Source organism: Cajanus cajan, chromosome 2 (genome assembly GCF_000230855.2).
Source record: "Cajanus cajan strain Asha chromosome 2, NIPB_CcT2T_4, whole genome shotgun sequence".
NCBI classification, from domain to species: domain Eukaryota; kingdom Viridiplantae; phylum Streptophyta; class Magnoliopsida; order Fabales; family Fabaceae; genus Cajanus; species Cajanus cajan.
In genome coordinates, this window is record NC_138518.1 from 72466733 (window position 1) to 72483649 (window position 16917).

Below are 16917 nucleotides of genomic sequence, written 5' to 3' on the forward strand. Positions count from 1 at the left end.
CACAATAAACTTAAAGTAAAAATAACTTAAAACATAAATGTCAAATAACATTTCCTTTAAAATTTAATAAAAAGATACTATCATAAAGTATTTAATAAAATATGAATATATATATATATATATATATATATAATGAAAAATATTTCATTTATAAATAGATATAATGTAAAAGAATTAATAATTAAAATATAAGTAATAAAAAAATATAATATTTGGTTTCTTTAGAATGAGTATTTTATACCATATTTTAACATGAAAATTTATAACATATTTTTAACTTCTATGTAAAAGAAATCAAATATTGTTCATTTTTACCCTAGTCAAAATTTGTTAACAAGTTTTATCTTATACATGAAGAGTAAATGTTAAGTAAATGACTGTATAATTTTTATTGAAAAATGTTTACTATATTTAAAAATATGTAATATTTATTTTTAAATGATTAAAATTTCAACTCTTATATATCAAACACAAACTTCTATCTTGTATAAGAGTGTTTTTAGGAACTATTTTTAATAAGAGAATTTATAAAGATTCTTTAAACTTCATATTTAATTTGATTTTTATTTATTTTAATAATTTATGAATTAAATATTAATATTTAAAATAAATTATTAATAAATAAAAATAATTTGTTTAAAAATATCTATTTTTATAAATTTTAAATATAATTTATATATTTAAATACAATATTTATTTTTATATATAATTTATTATAAATTTAAATTATATAATAAATATGCATGTACATTATATAAGAAAGAGACAAACCAAAAGAAGTGCTGCATTTAATAAAAAGATAAAACGTACAGAGTAAGAAATATAATAAATACTAGTCCTGAGAATTTAAGAAGAATTAATGACACAATTAAAAAGTATATCATCTGACTGTCAAAATTCACGTGACAAAAGTCAAAAGGTTAGAATTTACACGGTAAAAATGCTAGACAGGTCCTTTTATGTGTATGTATAGATTAGACTGGTGTCCAAATCACCAAAGATACTTGAACAGGAGAAGAGATAATTTAAAAGTGATTATGCTTAATGTAAGGACTTTTCGGTACGTGTATATTTTAGCTGTCATCCCACATTCTATTAACCACTCCTCCTGTTCGTCTTTGACTAGGACAACAAAGTCATGAACATCTATCTGCATGTGAACACACTTCAAAATTTCTTGTTTTATCCATCATATGGTTGCTTGAAAAAAGCTGGAGCTCATCCATTCCATATTCATAGCATTTTCTGCAAGATCTTGCAATTGCAGATAGATGGAACATGACAGTTAGACCTTGTTCGCATCTTTAAATATCTCTTCTTCTCTCGATAGATAAGGAGCAAGTGCCACGCAGCATAACCTGCATACCTCCACTCTCCAGTAAAAACTATTCAGCATGCCTTCAACTTGAATAAAAAATAAAACTCCCAGTGTACCAAAATCAAAGTACTACATCCACAGAAAACAGAAGATTACATATCTTTCCCTCTATGCAAACACTTTCCTGAGAAACACTATTGGGATGTAGGCTCTTCTTTGCCTTCCTATAATGTTCTGCTTCAGCATATCTACCATTTCTTTCCAAACCGGCTATGAGTACATTATAAGTACCGGACACAGGAGAATATCCTTTGCTGCGCATGGTTTTGTAAAACTCAAGTGCCTTGTTAACTCTTCTAACAGAGAAGTAAACACTCATTAAGGCAGTATAGGTGGCAGTGCACTTATGGTTATCAGGTAATAAGTTGAAAATCTTCATGGCAAAACTGTGCCTCCTAGCACAACCAAGCCTAAAGATCAAAAGTGAAGCCAGGTAGATTCCAAGGGAATGCCCGGCTCTAGTCATTTCCTCAACAATGCCCACCAGCTTGGAAAACATATTTGATCTGATCAACAAGCCCATTAAGGAAAGATATCCTGTTTTCTCAATACTTATTCCCATCGTAACACTGTACTTTAAAGCCAACAAAGCACCTTCAGGTCGGCAATGACTACAATTTACCTCAATAATGGTTGAGACAACCTTATGATCTAAAGATATTTTCTTATCCATCATCCCTGTAAGTAAATGGTCAATAGCAACAACATTTCTATTTTTCAAGAGAACACATAGAAGCTCTTTGTCCATATTTGTAGGAGAATCTGCAGCAACCGTGATACCATCACTTGCGTTCTTCCTTATACTACAATCCATGTAAAATTGTGGATTGACTTGCCTTAGAAGGGTATCACTCTCACCAGCAATTTTTAAAGCTTCCAATGCTTCAACAAAAACAGGGTAACGAAGAACAAGACGGTTTTCTTTCATGTACTGAAGGATATGGGTCATGAACAAAGTCTCACCAACTTTAGAACACCTCTCAATCAAAATATTACACGCAGCTTTATCAGGGTGCGCCCCAGCCTCTTGCATTTTTTCAAAAATCTCTAGGGCCTCTTTGCATTTTCCTAAAATACAGAAAAACAAAAATAACCATTATTACCACTTCATAATAAACAAAGACAGTACACGTCAGGAAAGATAGGAAGTAGAAGCAGTTAGAAGTTTCCAAAGGAAACTGTGCTGAAAGTGCACTACATAGAAGCTATCATTCTGATCTGCACAATTTTGCAAACTCAAGCAGTGTCTTTCACTATATAAATGATGCAATCAAAGTAAATACATCATTTAAAATTTTCATTAACACTGAGATCATTTGGTTCTCAATAAGTCCAAAGGGGGAGTCCATTAATGCAAATGTTATTACGCCACTTAAGCTTGTGCTTTCCGCAAGCCGACAGCTCCTCTCAAAATCTAAAGCAAACAATCATGACAAATTCAGCCAGAGTTTAAGTTCATTTAGCCATAAAAAGGTGGCACCATCCAAAAAATACACCAATTTTTATGTTGTCATCCAATCATAGATTATTTAGATTGGTTTTATTTATAATAATTATTTTAAGGTTAAAATACTTTTTTAATCCTTTAATTTGCCTCACTTTACCTTTTTACCTCTATAATTTAAAATAAATATTTTTAGTCCTAATATTTATATTTTTAATTCTTTTTAGTCTCTATATTTTGTTGAACTTATTTTAAATTAGGTCTCTCGATGCTTGTAAGCCTTTTTTATACTCTCACCTATGAGATCTAATATTAAGAATTTTTTTTTTTACTCTAACAAAATTGAAGACCTTTATCATGTTGATACAACAATGACAAAAAAAAAATTAACTATAAAAATTAAAGGAATTAAAAAATTGCAAATATAAAAACTAAAAAGTTTTATTTCAAATTATATGAATTAAAAAGAATTGAAAAAGATAAATATAAGAACTAAAAATATCTATTTTAAATTATAAAAAATAAAAAGAAAAGTGAGGGCTTAAAAAAAATATTTTAACCTAATTTAAAGTCATACCTAAAATGATTTTCGATCAATTGTCATTTTACACTCACGATATATCAAAATTAAACTGAATGACTAACACACACCAAATTATACTTTTATATCATTTTTAGCAACCCCCATTCCTGAATGCCCAGGTAGACCAAACAACAAACAGGTTGAAGGCACACTAACCAGACCCAATCAGATAGTCCATCAAAACGGTGTAAGTGTGGCAATTTGGAGCAACACCAGAGGCAATCATCTCCTTGTAAACACGAGTTGCCTCCTTCACTCTTTGGTTTTCAAACAGAATCTTGATACAAGCAGTGTAGGAAACAACAGTGGGGTAACACCCCTTGGATTTCATTTGGTCCCACATTTGCAAAGCCTCATCCACGTTCCCCGAACTCGAAAGCCAATGCATCATGGAAGTGTAGGTAACGGAATCGACCTTGATACCCTTCTCCTGCATCTGAAGGAAAACATGCTTCATGGAAGAGACTCTCCCAGCTTCTCCGAAAATATCGAGCATGGTGGTGTAAGTGTAGTGGTCGTGCTTGAAGCCTTTGAGCCCAGAGGCCCAGTTGAAGAACAACCAAGCTTTCTCCATTGGAGGGTGGGACTTGAGAACGTGGTTCACCGTGTATGAGTCCCACTTCAATGGGAGATTCTTGAGTTCTGCTTCAGCGGTTTCCCAAGTTGAATACTTTAGCGTGTTGTAGATTTTCCCAATTACGTTTCTCGTGTACTCTCTGGGTTCATCCTTCTTCTTTGAATTCTCGGGTTTCTTTGGGTTTGTGCGAAATGGAGTCATGGGTTTGGGTTTGGTGGAAGGAGAAGGAACAAGGTTTCTGGGAAATCCATGAAGCTTGGAAATTCGGATTCTGCACATCATTAACAATGCAAAACTTTCATGTCAAAGCCATCAATCATTATTAACCATTCTACGTTCCAAACGGCCCATTCATTTTGCGGACTGGGCCCATTATAACCAGGATAATCGTTAGAAAGGTAAAAATGAGTTTTTTATTTTTTTTTTTACAGAAAAAAAGTTAATAAGAGAAAACTTGAAGGTAGTCAATTAAAATAGAGATGAAATCATTTTTAATTCAATTTCAAAACATTTTTACATTAATTTTTTTAGAATTTTATAAAAATTATTTGTAATTATACTTTTGTTACATTCAATAATATTCATTCATGTCTAGATTATTATGAACATTAATACTTTTATCATAATGTTATTATCATCGATACCACCAATATGAATATTATCACATACATCACATCATTATTATAATTGTCACTATCATGATTATCATCACTAATATTTGTACTATTATCTACAATGTTATTATTATTATTATCATTATAATCATTGCAATTATTACTATTGTTATCATCATTATTAACATTATTTTTATTATTGATATTGACATTACTATTGTTAATGCAATTATTGATAAAAAGAGATGACAATGAAGTAAATAATCTTAAAAAATCTAAAATATTAATCATCATATCATTTGGTTAATTATAATATTATTTCTTTAATGATTAATGAAAGAATAATTAGTAGTGAGACAAAATTATAATTTTTATAAATTTAGAGAATTAAGATTGAGAAATTAAAATTAGATGATTCAAATCATGAATTGAATTATAGGAGAATCAAATATGTAAATTAAGCTTAATTTTGATAATATATCAAACTTAAAGAAAATAATTAAAAAACTAGAAGAAGAAACCAAAACTAAAAACAAAAACCTGATCGTAATTTTAAAAATTTAAAACTGAAAATATTTTTTTAATTATAAGTGATTATATAACCATTACATTATTTTTAATTTTTTAGCATTAATATTTTCATGTTTATTAAATGTATAAAAAAAAAGTGGAACATGTAATGTTTTATAATATAGTACCTACTTTTATATAAATTAAAAAATTCTCATTTTAGAGACTCGTTCTCTCAATTAAATATTCTGAATACCCTAACTTCTCGCCTAAAGAGGCGAATTTCAAACTAACCTAGTAGCTAGTAAAAACAATATTATGTTTATTATAAATTTAAAATATAACTAGTTTTAGGCTCAATCCACCAAACAAATCATTTCAATCCAAAAGTAATATAGTCGATCCGTAGTGTTACTTGAAGTATTAATTCGCTTGATAGTTAATAGTGTGTTACTTTAGAATAGATTAATATTGGATTCAGTTTGTTTAAAATTAATATCTATTTATATAAATAGATATTTTTAAATATATAAAGTATATTTTAGATTTAAGATAAATAATTTACATTAGCACAAAATTAATTTTATTTGTAGATAATTCATTTTAAAAAATTAAAATTTAATTCATAAACACATAAAATTGAATTAAGTGTTTAGTGTTAAATCTTGCCAAAATATATGTTTTAATAATGACAAATTCTTAATTTCAAATTTTAATATAAAAGAGCTCTTATGTGAAATACTAATAATTTTATTCAAGTGTTTCAAATTATTTTTCTAAGTAGTCGTCAAAAGTGTTTTTAAGTTGAGCAAGTCAAAAGTTTCACAAGGTATCATTTAATCTACTTAAACTATCATTTAACACTAAGGCCTTGATTGCCCATAAGATGAGCATCAAAAATCTATTTCTGTAAAAAAAATATTTTGTACTCAGATATGAGTTGTAAAGGTGTAGGAAGAAACGAAATAAGTCACAACAATGGTTGTATCATCTAAAAGCATGTGTTTGTGAGGTTGGTTGTTTCAATAGGTTGTTGAGTGTGAAATTGGCTAAGTGTGTGTTATTAACAACTAGGTGATTGTATAGTGGTTTGATTGAACCAACAAGTGACTCAGTTGTTCTTGAACAACAGTTAGTTGTAATAGTAAAAATCTCACAAATTTGTGTAAAGGCGGGATGTAGTCCAATTGGGATGAACTAGTATAAAACCATGTGAAATTTCTCTAACTTGATCTATCTTTTTATTTGTTGCATTTACTTTATTTTATATTTATTGCATAATTTATTGTGGAAACAAGCTTGCTCAAAATCTATTTTCAAAAGAATGTCCTAAGTTTGAAAATTAAAAATTTTACCTTATGAAAAAAAAAATCATATAGAACACGTCAATTCAATCCTCCTTTTTGTTGCATAATATTCTCTTCACTTAGAGAATCTCATAAAAAATAACTCTTAAAAATGTTCTCATACAAGATAGTTATTCACATTTAATATAGAAATTAATTTATATATTAAATATCATTTATTTATTTAAATTTTAATTATAATATAATTTATATACTTTAAATTATTATTTATTATAAATTTTAATTACATGTAATTATTTATCTATATAATGTACACAATAAAATATGAATTATTAGTAATAGTAAAAATAAAACCAAAAACTATTTTTTAAATTAAATTAAAAAGTCTTAATTAATTAACTATACCCTCTTATATTACTTCAAGACAGTACACACTATATTTTGTTAGACAAATATGTCTATTTGTATATAAATAAATTATCATCAACTTAAAAAAAATATCTTTAAAAAATAAAACAAATATGTTACAATCTCCTAAAAGCATAATAAACATGAAATATACATAATTATTAGTCATGGTCTTTATTATAGAACTTAACTAATTCTTTGAAATTTAAAAAATTTAACATCGATAAATATATCTTAAATTTTTAATATTTTTTATATTATCTTCGAGTTATTGAGATACTTAGTATATTTTTAGAATTTAACCAAAAATTATATAAACAAAATTAGAAATTTTAAATGTTTATTTGGTGACAATGAGATTACATTTTCTCACATTTTTTTTGATGATGAGTAAGAATTACAAAAGGCAAGCAATAAACAAAAATAACAATCTCAAGTATAATATCCTCATAGTATCACATACCACTAGAGAAGTTAGCTGAAGTGGAAAGTAATTTTAATGTTAAAAAGAAAACTCATGGCTTCTACCATATTCTTCAAATCAATCGACACGTGAATTAGTTTCACAAAGTGTGTCACAAGACGACACTCAAAGATAATTGTAACAATTTTCTAATTACAATAACTAGAGGAGAATAAAAAATAAATCTATATTATTATGAACTAACTCCAAAGTCATGGTATAGAATCCGTAGCATACAAAATAATATGATAACTTTCCTTCTAAACTTTGTTAAAAGCATGAAAGAAGCAAATAATTTAATTACGGTACTAGTTGAATTTTCACATGAGCTAGAGAAACCAATATAATCCTGGGCCTTATATGATTCTAAACAAATCTCCAAAACTCATCCTTCCTAAGTTATTAAATGAATTGTCATTAATATTGATTTTGATTGCAGAAGGTGCAAATACTTCCCATTTGAGACAACAATTCTGTTGTTGATGACCTTGATGATTAAAAATCTTCTTGATATTTGTTAAAAGAATTTGGATCTAAATAGTAGTTTAAGAGAAATGTAAATTTTTCAAAGTTTTTGCATTTATTTTTATGAATGGAATAAAAAATAAACAAAACAGAGAAAAAAATAGACCATACATTAATTTTTTTTTTTTGGTATATAGACCGGCTCCCCTTCTAGAAATAAGAGAAAGTTTTAATGACTTTATGCATTTTAAGAAAAAAGAATGAGACTATTTATATTCTTAAAATATAAATTCATAATTTTAATTTTTATTGAATTTAATAAGAATATTTTCTAAAAGTAATATTTGGAATATAATAAATTGCATGTGTTTTATAGAAAAGAAATTAAACTAACTTAAAAATTTAGATCTAGTAATAAAGGAGCGAAAGTAGTAATCGATAACAACAACCTGAATCCATTCGGAGCAAAAAGCTTTTGGTGTAGATGATGATGATCGAACATATTACAGACCGTGACAAATACGTCGACAGATAGCTCCCCACAAAAATGTGTGTCCATAATTCCAGAAAGTAAAAGGTGATTGTCCGTTTTCAAATTTATGCAAACATAGAGTGCAACATTCTTCATCAAATTGGAAACCATCGAAATTATTATACAAGGCAATGTCACAATCACTTACCAAACTCTTCACCAGCCATTTTTCTTAGTACACTACACAAATCCCAATTACAACTTTACCACCAATTAATAATACCCAATTTCCATGTAATGCAATAACATCTTTAGATGGAGTAATTTGGCTATAGATAAAAATTATTAGTGTTACTATTCATAATTTAGATTATATTGTTGTTAATGAGGTTTTTTATGATGAACAAAATTTTAGAATACTATAGGATATTGAAGTCTCTTTGTATCTATGCTTATATTTTAGAAATTAACCCATACCCAAATGTATACCTACAAGGATAGCAATTTTATTATTTGTGTTTATTTTTTTAGTAGGTACTAATGTACTTAATTTTTTTTATCCAATTTGATTTTTAATTATGTAGCATAGTTTAACCTTTTTATTTGATATAGCTAGGTCGATCTTTTTTAAGAGTGTTGCCTTGATCAATTTGATTGTTTTAAGTTTAATTTGACAAGAAAAATTTACTTAATTATATAGTAAGTACATAAGATTATAAATAGACTAATAAACCTTCAAATTTAAGTTGACTACTAGGTTAACGAGTAAAAAGTAGATTAGTGATTTTTTTTATATTATATTGTAGAATATTTATAAGCTTAGAATGTTTTTTAAGGCATAAGATATATATGAATTTTTTTTAATTTAAATAAACTCTTAAAAAGGGCTAAGTTCTATTTTAGAATATAATGAGTTAGTAGTAATTTCTTTGTTAGGAACAAAAATACAAAGATAAAATGAATTAATTTTTCTTTAAATTAAAATAAACCTATACAATTTAATTTTTGAATAGAAATTAAATAACAGGTATTTGACAAAAACTAAGTATAAAAATTAAATTTAAGCTAAAAGAAAATTTATAATTTATTTTATCTTCTTATTTTACTTCTTATAAATATTTTTAGGAAAAAAATATTCAAACTTAATCCAAGTTGAACCTTTTTGATAAAAGAGTCACATGAGCCAAACTTTATATACATCAATCAGGCAACAGACCTGTAAGTTTCCACTTATAAGTCCAATTGTCATTGTTAAGTTTGTGGCAACTTATGAACCTCTATATATGACATTGACATTGTTGAACCAACCCATACCACAATCATTAACCACCAACACCGCAAATCTCATCTAATAAGTAAATTTAATTAAGAGTAAATACATAAATATTCTTTGGATTTTCATGAGATTGAACAAACACTTCTTATTTTCTTTACTCCTACAATAACTCTCTTAATTATTTAAAAGATACAATTATGTGACTCTAAATAACTTAAAAAAAGAGGGATGCTGCAAACTCCCAAGATAAACAAATTTATATTCTAATAATGATTTTTTTTACATTATAAATAAATAACACTTGATGAGAGTGAGGGTACTAGTGATACATATAAACCGTAAAATATTTTTAAAATAAGAAGACTAAAGGAGGAATTCTAACAATATAGTAAGGGAAATTACAAATTAAAAAGAAAAACTTTGCCAAAACTATAAAGTTATGCATTAAATAATGGTTCAGTTATCTTTTTAATTTTTATAATTTTATGGATTTTACCTTTTAATTAACTTCTATAATTACAAATATTTTACTTTAATCTCTATAATTGTAAAAAAAAATTCATTTTAATCTTTATAAAAATAGATGACGATGACTAAAAGAGAACAGAAATAATATATATAGCAATTGAAATGAAATGTTATCAACTATATCTAGATATTAAAATATAAAGTTTGTAAAATTATTATAAAAAAGAGTAATTAAACCTTGAATAAATGAACATTCACCTATATATCTTGATACAAATTTTTTCTTGTGCTCACTTTCTTATCGATTCACATTTCACATTTCAACGTGATGTCAAAATCCAAATGGCATGAAAATTTGTACCAATAAAAAATGAAAAATAAAAAGAAAACTAAAATCTACTATCTCTATAAGTTGAGAAACACAAACTTAATTAGGTGACAAACAAAACATAGTTAGTACGGCGCTTCACATTCCTTAGCATGATAACCAATTACTATATGTAAAGTTTCTCAATCCATTATGCAAGGCCTTTGACCTCTTTTGTTCTGTCTCACTCCTTAATTGATTATGCGAATTAATCATCTGAGCGCTTTTCCCCCTTCATCGCATTCACTTCCTGTTTTTCCTTTCACCTCTTAATTCATTAATAAAGCTGCAATTCTAAAGAAACAGTAATATAATTGATTGATGTTTTCAAAAATTAGTTACGTAACTTTTAATCGATTGCCTTAAAATTACTGTAATGATCATATACTTTTGTTAATTCTCGTTGGTACTATAATATTTATGCATGTATTCTTCTTTACTAAACAGTCCTTTTATTGTTCACTTATTTCTTTCACCCCATTTCTTTGTCATTTTTCCTTCACCTACATGACTGAAAAAGCAAAATAGCATCGATCATATATTGTTATATGTATAATTTTTTAGTCCTTTTTCCTTTATGAGGGAAAAGCTCTAGCTGTTCCCTCTGAACTCTTGTCCCTTCCAGTGTGATTGCTTTCATCATGTTTTGTCGTTGCAAGATTGAGAGTTTTACTATACTATGGGAAATAGAGAAATTCTTGAGTAAGACTAAGACCAGTGTCACCTGAATTTTTGTGAAAACAATGGACGCCAACGCGTCTATATGTAGACGTGTACACAACAACAATGTAGTCGCAATTTTTACGCTTAGGTGCATGTTACTCGCTGATTATAACATTATTTACTATATAAAAAAGGACATAATAATGACACCACACCTTTGGTTTAACTTTTAAGACCATACTACATATCGAAGAATTTAAAAGTTGTTTTTGTTAATTCCACATCATTTCTGGCATCCAAGTTTATCTATATATGCTGTAAAACAGACTTGTTTTGTCTTTCACCTTTTTTCTCCACTGAAACCTTTCTATCCTTTTCCCGACAGATGTACCAAAACATTTAATTGTTATTTGTTTTAAATCTTAAACAAACTGCACAATATGCAGATTGGAGGAATTGGGGGGGAAAACAATAGTGCACAACTGAAGCAAGAATTAATCGTGCACATATATGTTTGAAACTTGGCATATATACTCCAAGACGATCAAGCTGAGTATGTAATGTATATATGTGAATCATCAAGATTCACGGGTATCATTGTGTTTGATATTCGACCGATCCGTTATGTATGTAGAGTATGACAAGAATAGATTACATTAAATATATGACTTGACAAGTTGGTTGATTGATGGTATGTTAGTTATGGGGTTTGTTTTATTATTGTTTAAATGAACTAAACGACGAGGGGTCCTTGGAGAAGAAAACATTCCCATACAAATGCCATTGACTAGTTGAATTGCATTTTGCAGGTGAAGGCTTAGGGGGCCACCCTAGCTAGGAGGTAGTTTTGGTCTGGTTTTCCCTAGCCAGAAATGACAAGTGATTAGGGCTTTTATTGGCACAGCAGTAGTAGGGAAATGCACAACATTACAGAATCACAGTGTAGATACATTGTGCTGTAGTAGTTTGCATGGTACTCCCATTACATATTTTGCATGCACATCTCATAAATAACAGACATACAAATAGTAGGGATTCAGAATTTGCAGGATGTAGGCCCTTCACCCGACGAAAAGCTAGAAATAATTAATCAATTATAGCTTTCAAATTCTATATCAGCCTGGCAGACTTCCTCACTAACTCGAGAATTGAGTCATTCCTTCATAATGACCAAGGGGTTATACCTAAGAGGCAAATAGAGAGAGAAAGAAAAGCAAAATCAAGCCACACACAGAGAGGACATGGACAGATTTTGCTTATTTTACAACAAGACAAACCCCCACGATCAATTTAATCCAATAAATGGACCTGGACCATGCAAAAAAGATTCCAAATTAAATGTGTTAACATGCATGCAGGCAATTTTATTCTAAGAGGAGATGCTCACTTTGTTTTCTATGTAAGACGCTTCCATATTAGTATATGATATTCTATATGTCATGGCTTAGTTAAAAAACCATATATTATATATTTGTTTATGAGTTATTGGGAATGAGAATAGTGGTATATATAAAAGAATGGAGATGTGTAAGGTGGTGAAAAAATGAAAGAGGAAGAGAAAATGGATCCGTACATAGAGTAGGGAAGAGGGTATGTGCATGGACAGCATATTAGACAAAGAAAAGGTTAAGCAGTGTGCAGAGAGGGAGAGAGGGGCAGTTCGGATTGAGAATTAGTGTGAAAGGCACGAGACGTGAAGGGAACAATAAATGAGAGGGGGGAAAAGAGAAGGGGTGATGAGGCTCATGATAACCCTCATGATCGTCACGTCGTTTTTCAATCGCTACTCCCAAAAATCTCCCAGAATTCCACGCTTCTTCCTCACTGACTCCCTTCTTTGCTTTTCTTTTTTGCCTTTGTCCTCTCTCCCACTTTCTCTCTCTAAATAGCCTAGTCAACCTCATGTCCCCCTCACTTTGTCCCATATTAAGCCAACACTCTCTCCCATCCCATATCTATACTAGAAGAGTAGAGAGAGAGTGATCAATCCCCATCTCTGAATGTCTCAGACACAAAATACTTCACACTAGTTTCACCCTTCAACTAACTACTCACTTTCAACAATGGCCCTCACCTTCACCTCTTTCCCACCTTCAACCTATGCCATATATAACCCTTCTCTACTTTTCATTTCATCTAGCTAGGTCTTACCATTTTCTGGGCCACCTTCACATCACTCACTACCTAATACCTTGCATGTTCTACACTACTCAACACACCCTTTTTTGTTTCCTCAACTTCAACTACATTCTCCCACTCCACTCCTCCATTTCAATTTCCATTACCCTTGTCACAACCATAAAGCACCCCCACTTTTCCTTTCCACTCCCCCTAATTATTACACTTCATTGTTCTTGACTACTATATATAGCTACTACCTTCATTCTCCTATTTATAAACCTTTTTACCATCTAGCACCACCACAAACCCTAGCTTTTGGTTTTTAATAAGACTGCAGCAATGTGGATGGTTGGATACAATGAAGGGGGAGACTTCAACATGGCTGACTATGCATTCAATGGAAGGAAACTGAGGCCCCTCATGCCAAGGCCAGTGACTTCTCCCAACAACACTTCAACCACAAACTCTCCATGCTTGAGCCGCATTCATCATGGCAACGATTTCTTTTCACAATATCACAATCTGGGTACGCTAGCTAGCTGTTTTTGTTTTACTCCCCAAAAAAAGACCTTTTTTCTTTACCCTCTCTCTATAGTTGTGTTTGCATGTGGTTGTTGTCGTATGTATGCATGTGACACATGGTGTGTAAGTGTATATGTATAAAGAGTTTCTTGTTTTATTAGCATCAGTGGCAGATCAGGGAAAGAGAGAGTTCAACCCTCCACCAGTAGTGGTGAGTTCAAGGTGGAATCCAACCCCGGAGCAGCTGAGAGCATTGGAGGAGTTGTATAGAAGAGGGACAAGAACACCATCTGCGGAGCAAATCCAGCAAATCACGGCACAGCTTAGAAGGTTTGGGAAAATTGAAGGGAAGAATGTTTTCTATTGGTTTCAGAATCACAAAGCGAGAGAAAGACAGAAACGGCGCCGTCAAATGGAGTCAGCAGCTGAGGGACATCACACCCGTGACTTTGATAGTACTCTTGAAAAGAAAGACTTAGGTAAAACCACGCAACATAATTACCTCCATACTTGTTTCTTTGCACACAAGAGACAAATAATAAGAGGCTCTCACAATGCATGGCTGATGGCTTCTTTTGTTGTTGTTGTTGTTTTTTTTTTTTTTCATTTTTTCCAATTGAGTTTTGTTTGTTATTATGTGTGTTGTTGCTCTTCTTCTCTCATTCGGATTGTTGCTTGAGATATAAAGTTATATTCTTTTTTGTTTTTCTTTTTGTCTACAGGCGCAAGTAGGACAGTGTTTGAAGTTGAACAGACCAAGAACTGGGCACCCTCTACAAACTGCAGTACTCTTGCAGAGGTCTATTATTCTACATCCTCCTTTGTCTTTGTCCTTCTTCATGGTCTAACCCTTTTTCTCTATTTCTCAACTTTGGGATTTTCAGTACTTAATCACCAAAAGTCTTTAGGGAATTATAAGGGTCCATTAAGCAGTGATTAAAAAATTATTTGCATATGATTACTAGAGAATGATGTTATAGAAAGATATGCACTAGCTGGCTAGGGAAAGGACCCTAACAAAAGCTTTGTTTGTTGGGAAATGAAAAGGGCCTAAAAGCTGCATTCCTTCCTTTCTGTCGGGGCTGCTGTTATGAAACTTAGCTGGGCTTTTGGGGCTTGTGCTTATTCATGTCATTTAGGCCAGTAGCTTTTGGACACTCCATACAATATTCTATAGAATTGAGCACCCATATTGATGATGGAAAAGACAACTCTCACCCTACTTTAATTTGACTTCTCATAGACCATGCAACTTTATTTGAAATACCAACTAGGAGTAGTGCATGCCATTTGAAATCTGTGCAACTTTTTTACCTGTTAGCTGTGCTCTTTGGTTTTTTTACCACACATGTTGAGGTTTTCACGAGTTTGCATTGCACTGCATGCCTATTTTAAAAATCCTCAGGAATCTGTTTCAATACGAAGGGCAGCAAAAGCAGCGGTTGCAGAGTGTAGAACAGATGGATGGCTCCAATTCGATGAAGGAGAGTTACAACAAAGGAAAAACTTTATGGAGCGGAATGCCACATGGCATATGATGCAGCTATCTTGTCCTGCTCCTCCTACAGTTTCACCCCACCTCTTAAACACACCTCCTATTACCTCTACAACTAGCATGGCTACTACAACCACAGTAACAGCAAGAGTAATGGACCCAAAGCTCATTAAAGCCCATGATCTCAGCTTCTTTATTTCACCTAACAGAGAAAACGGTATTATCCACTTAAGCAGTATCAGCACCCAGGATGATAATAATTTTGTGGAATCTCAAACCCTTCAACTTTTCCCCATAAGGAATGGAGATGAAAGCAGTGATGATAACATTAACCAGCAAAAAGAGACAGATGTATCAGCTTCAGCAATGAATGCGCCCAGCCAGTTTTTTGAGTTCCTTCCATTGAAGAACTGACTTGAAACGTAGAAAACAAAAACTTGCTGTGTATGTAAAATGATGGGACTGCGTTTAGATATTGTATTTTGTTTCAAAATAGCACTATTTTTAATGTTATTGATGTTATGTTTCAAGAATTTGGTGCTGTAATGGTACACTGAATTTGAATGAGGTATTTTGCCTTAAAATGCATTTGGACTATGTTGGTTGAATCAAAATCACAGTATTTAAGTCTAAGGGGTTTAGTGTTCCATAGGCCTTGTTTGAGTAACTTGATATATATGTATACATGCTGCTTCTGATGTGAAGAGAGAAAAATTGAAAGAGAGTTGGGGAGGGAGGGAGAACGTAAATAGAGAATGTATAAGGAATTTGATGTGAGGGTTTGATTTGAGACATAGTATCTGAAATGGGAATAAGATGTGACAGACTAGGATGTTGAAGTAACTATGAGCATGGGTTGGAGAATTATTTTGTTCTTTTGTTGCATACCTGGAAAAAAAAATGCTGTACATTACAATCAATGTTCTGATGGTGTGAACACTGTCGTCCAATTTATGACAATAAAGAAATCACATCAATGCACCAAGACGGAACAGAGCGGTCGCATTTAAAGTAACGTTCATGAATTCAATTCAAAGATTTCTTGCTTAATAAATAATCCTGTTATAGTCAGAATAGAATTTGAGTTTTACGAAGAGAATATCCATCCATCACCCTTCAACAACGACAATATATTGAGTGCAAGAATTTGACTTGTGAGGATATTTTCTAGTTATTATATATATATTCCTGATTTGATTGAATTAACTTGTCTATATTTGCAAAACCTCTGCTAAGGCTAACCATTTTAAGGTGAAATTCTGAAACATTTTTAACACAAGAGACTAACACACCGGCCACCACATATTTTTTGGTTTTATTTATTTAAAAATAGAAAATAAAGAGTTCCTGTAATATTTAATATTATTATAAGAACAACAAAGAAAAGTTCAATAGATATATATATAAATATCAAATAAAGTCGTGATCCGTGTTTCAATTTGATCACCAATTTGTATGGCTAAAAAAAACCTGTCACATTTACCTAGCTCCTTGGAGAAGCTAGCTGTATCTTAAAGGTAGCTAGGGTTTATTACATTAGGGTATGATCCAGCTTTTCAAAAATCTTAAGGGCTAAGACTAGGACGTGTCACTCAAGAGGCGTCAAGCATCACCAGGGTAAAAAGATGGCCAAAATATTCCCTCTGCAGCCATTGAAGCCGTGAGTGGGGGACCATATAATTTAAACAACATTATGCATGCACGAGAAGTTTCAATAGTTTGGACCATATATATTTGCATGTTTCGTTTTTCTAGGGTAGGGACTAATAATGAAACACTGAACC

At 30.8% G+C, this 16917-nt stretch overlaps 2 protein-coding genes across 3 annotated transcripts; one reads left to right on the forward strand and one right to left on the reverse strand.

Moving 5' to 3' along the window:
- Positions 1-768: 768 nt before the first annotated feature.
- On the reverse strand, positions 769-4290 carry EMB3111 (Tetratricopeptide repeat (TPR)-like superfamily protein). The gene is made up of 2 exons (XM_029271452.2): positions 3562-4290; positions 769-2446 (listed from the first exon to the last, which is right to left on the reverse strand). Exons 1-2 carry the CDS (start codon positions 4262-4264, stop codon positions 1440-1442), a joined length of 1710 nt encoding a protein of 569 aa, XP_029127285.2. The 5' UTR covers positions 4265-4290; the 3' UTR covers positions 769-1439.
- An 8398-nt stretch (positions 4291-12688) lies between these two features.
- LOC109799611 (WUSCHEL-related homeobox 1) lies at positions 12689-15715 on the forward strand. 2 transcript variants are annotated; one of them, XM_083068955.1, is made up of 4 exons: positions 12689-13642; positions 13806-14117; positions 14361-14437; positions 15044-15715. In XM_083068955.1, the coding sequence occupies exons 1-4, from the start codon at positions 13456-13458 to the stop codon at positions 15545-15547; spliced, it is 1080 nt and encodes a 359-aa protein (XP_082925081.1). In that variant the 5' UTR covers positions 12689-13455; the 3' UTR covers positions 15548-15715. The 2 variants fall into 2 exon arrangements, with proteins under 2 accessions (XP_082925081.1, XP_020215790.2); XM_020360201.3 differs by having other exon boundaries at positions 12694-13642; positions 13800-14117.
- Positions 15716-16917: the final 1202 nt, after the last annotated feature.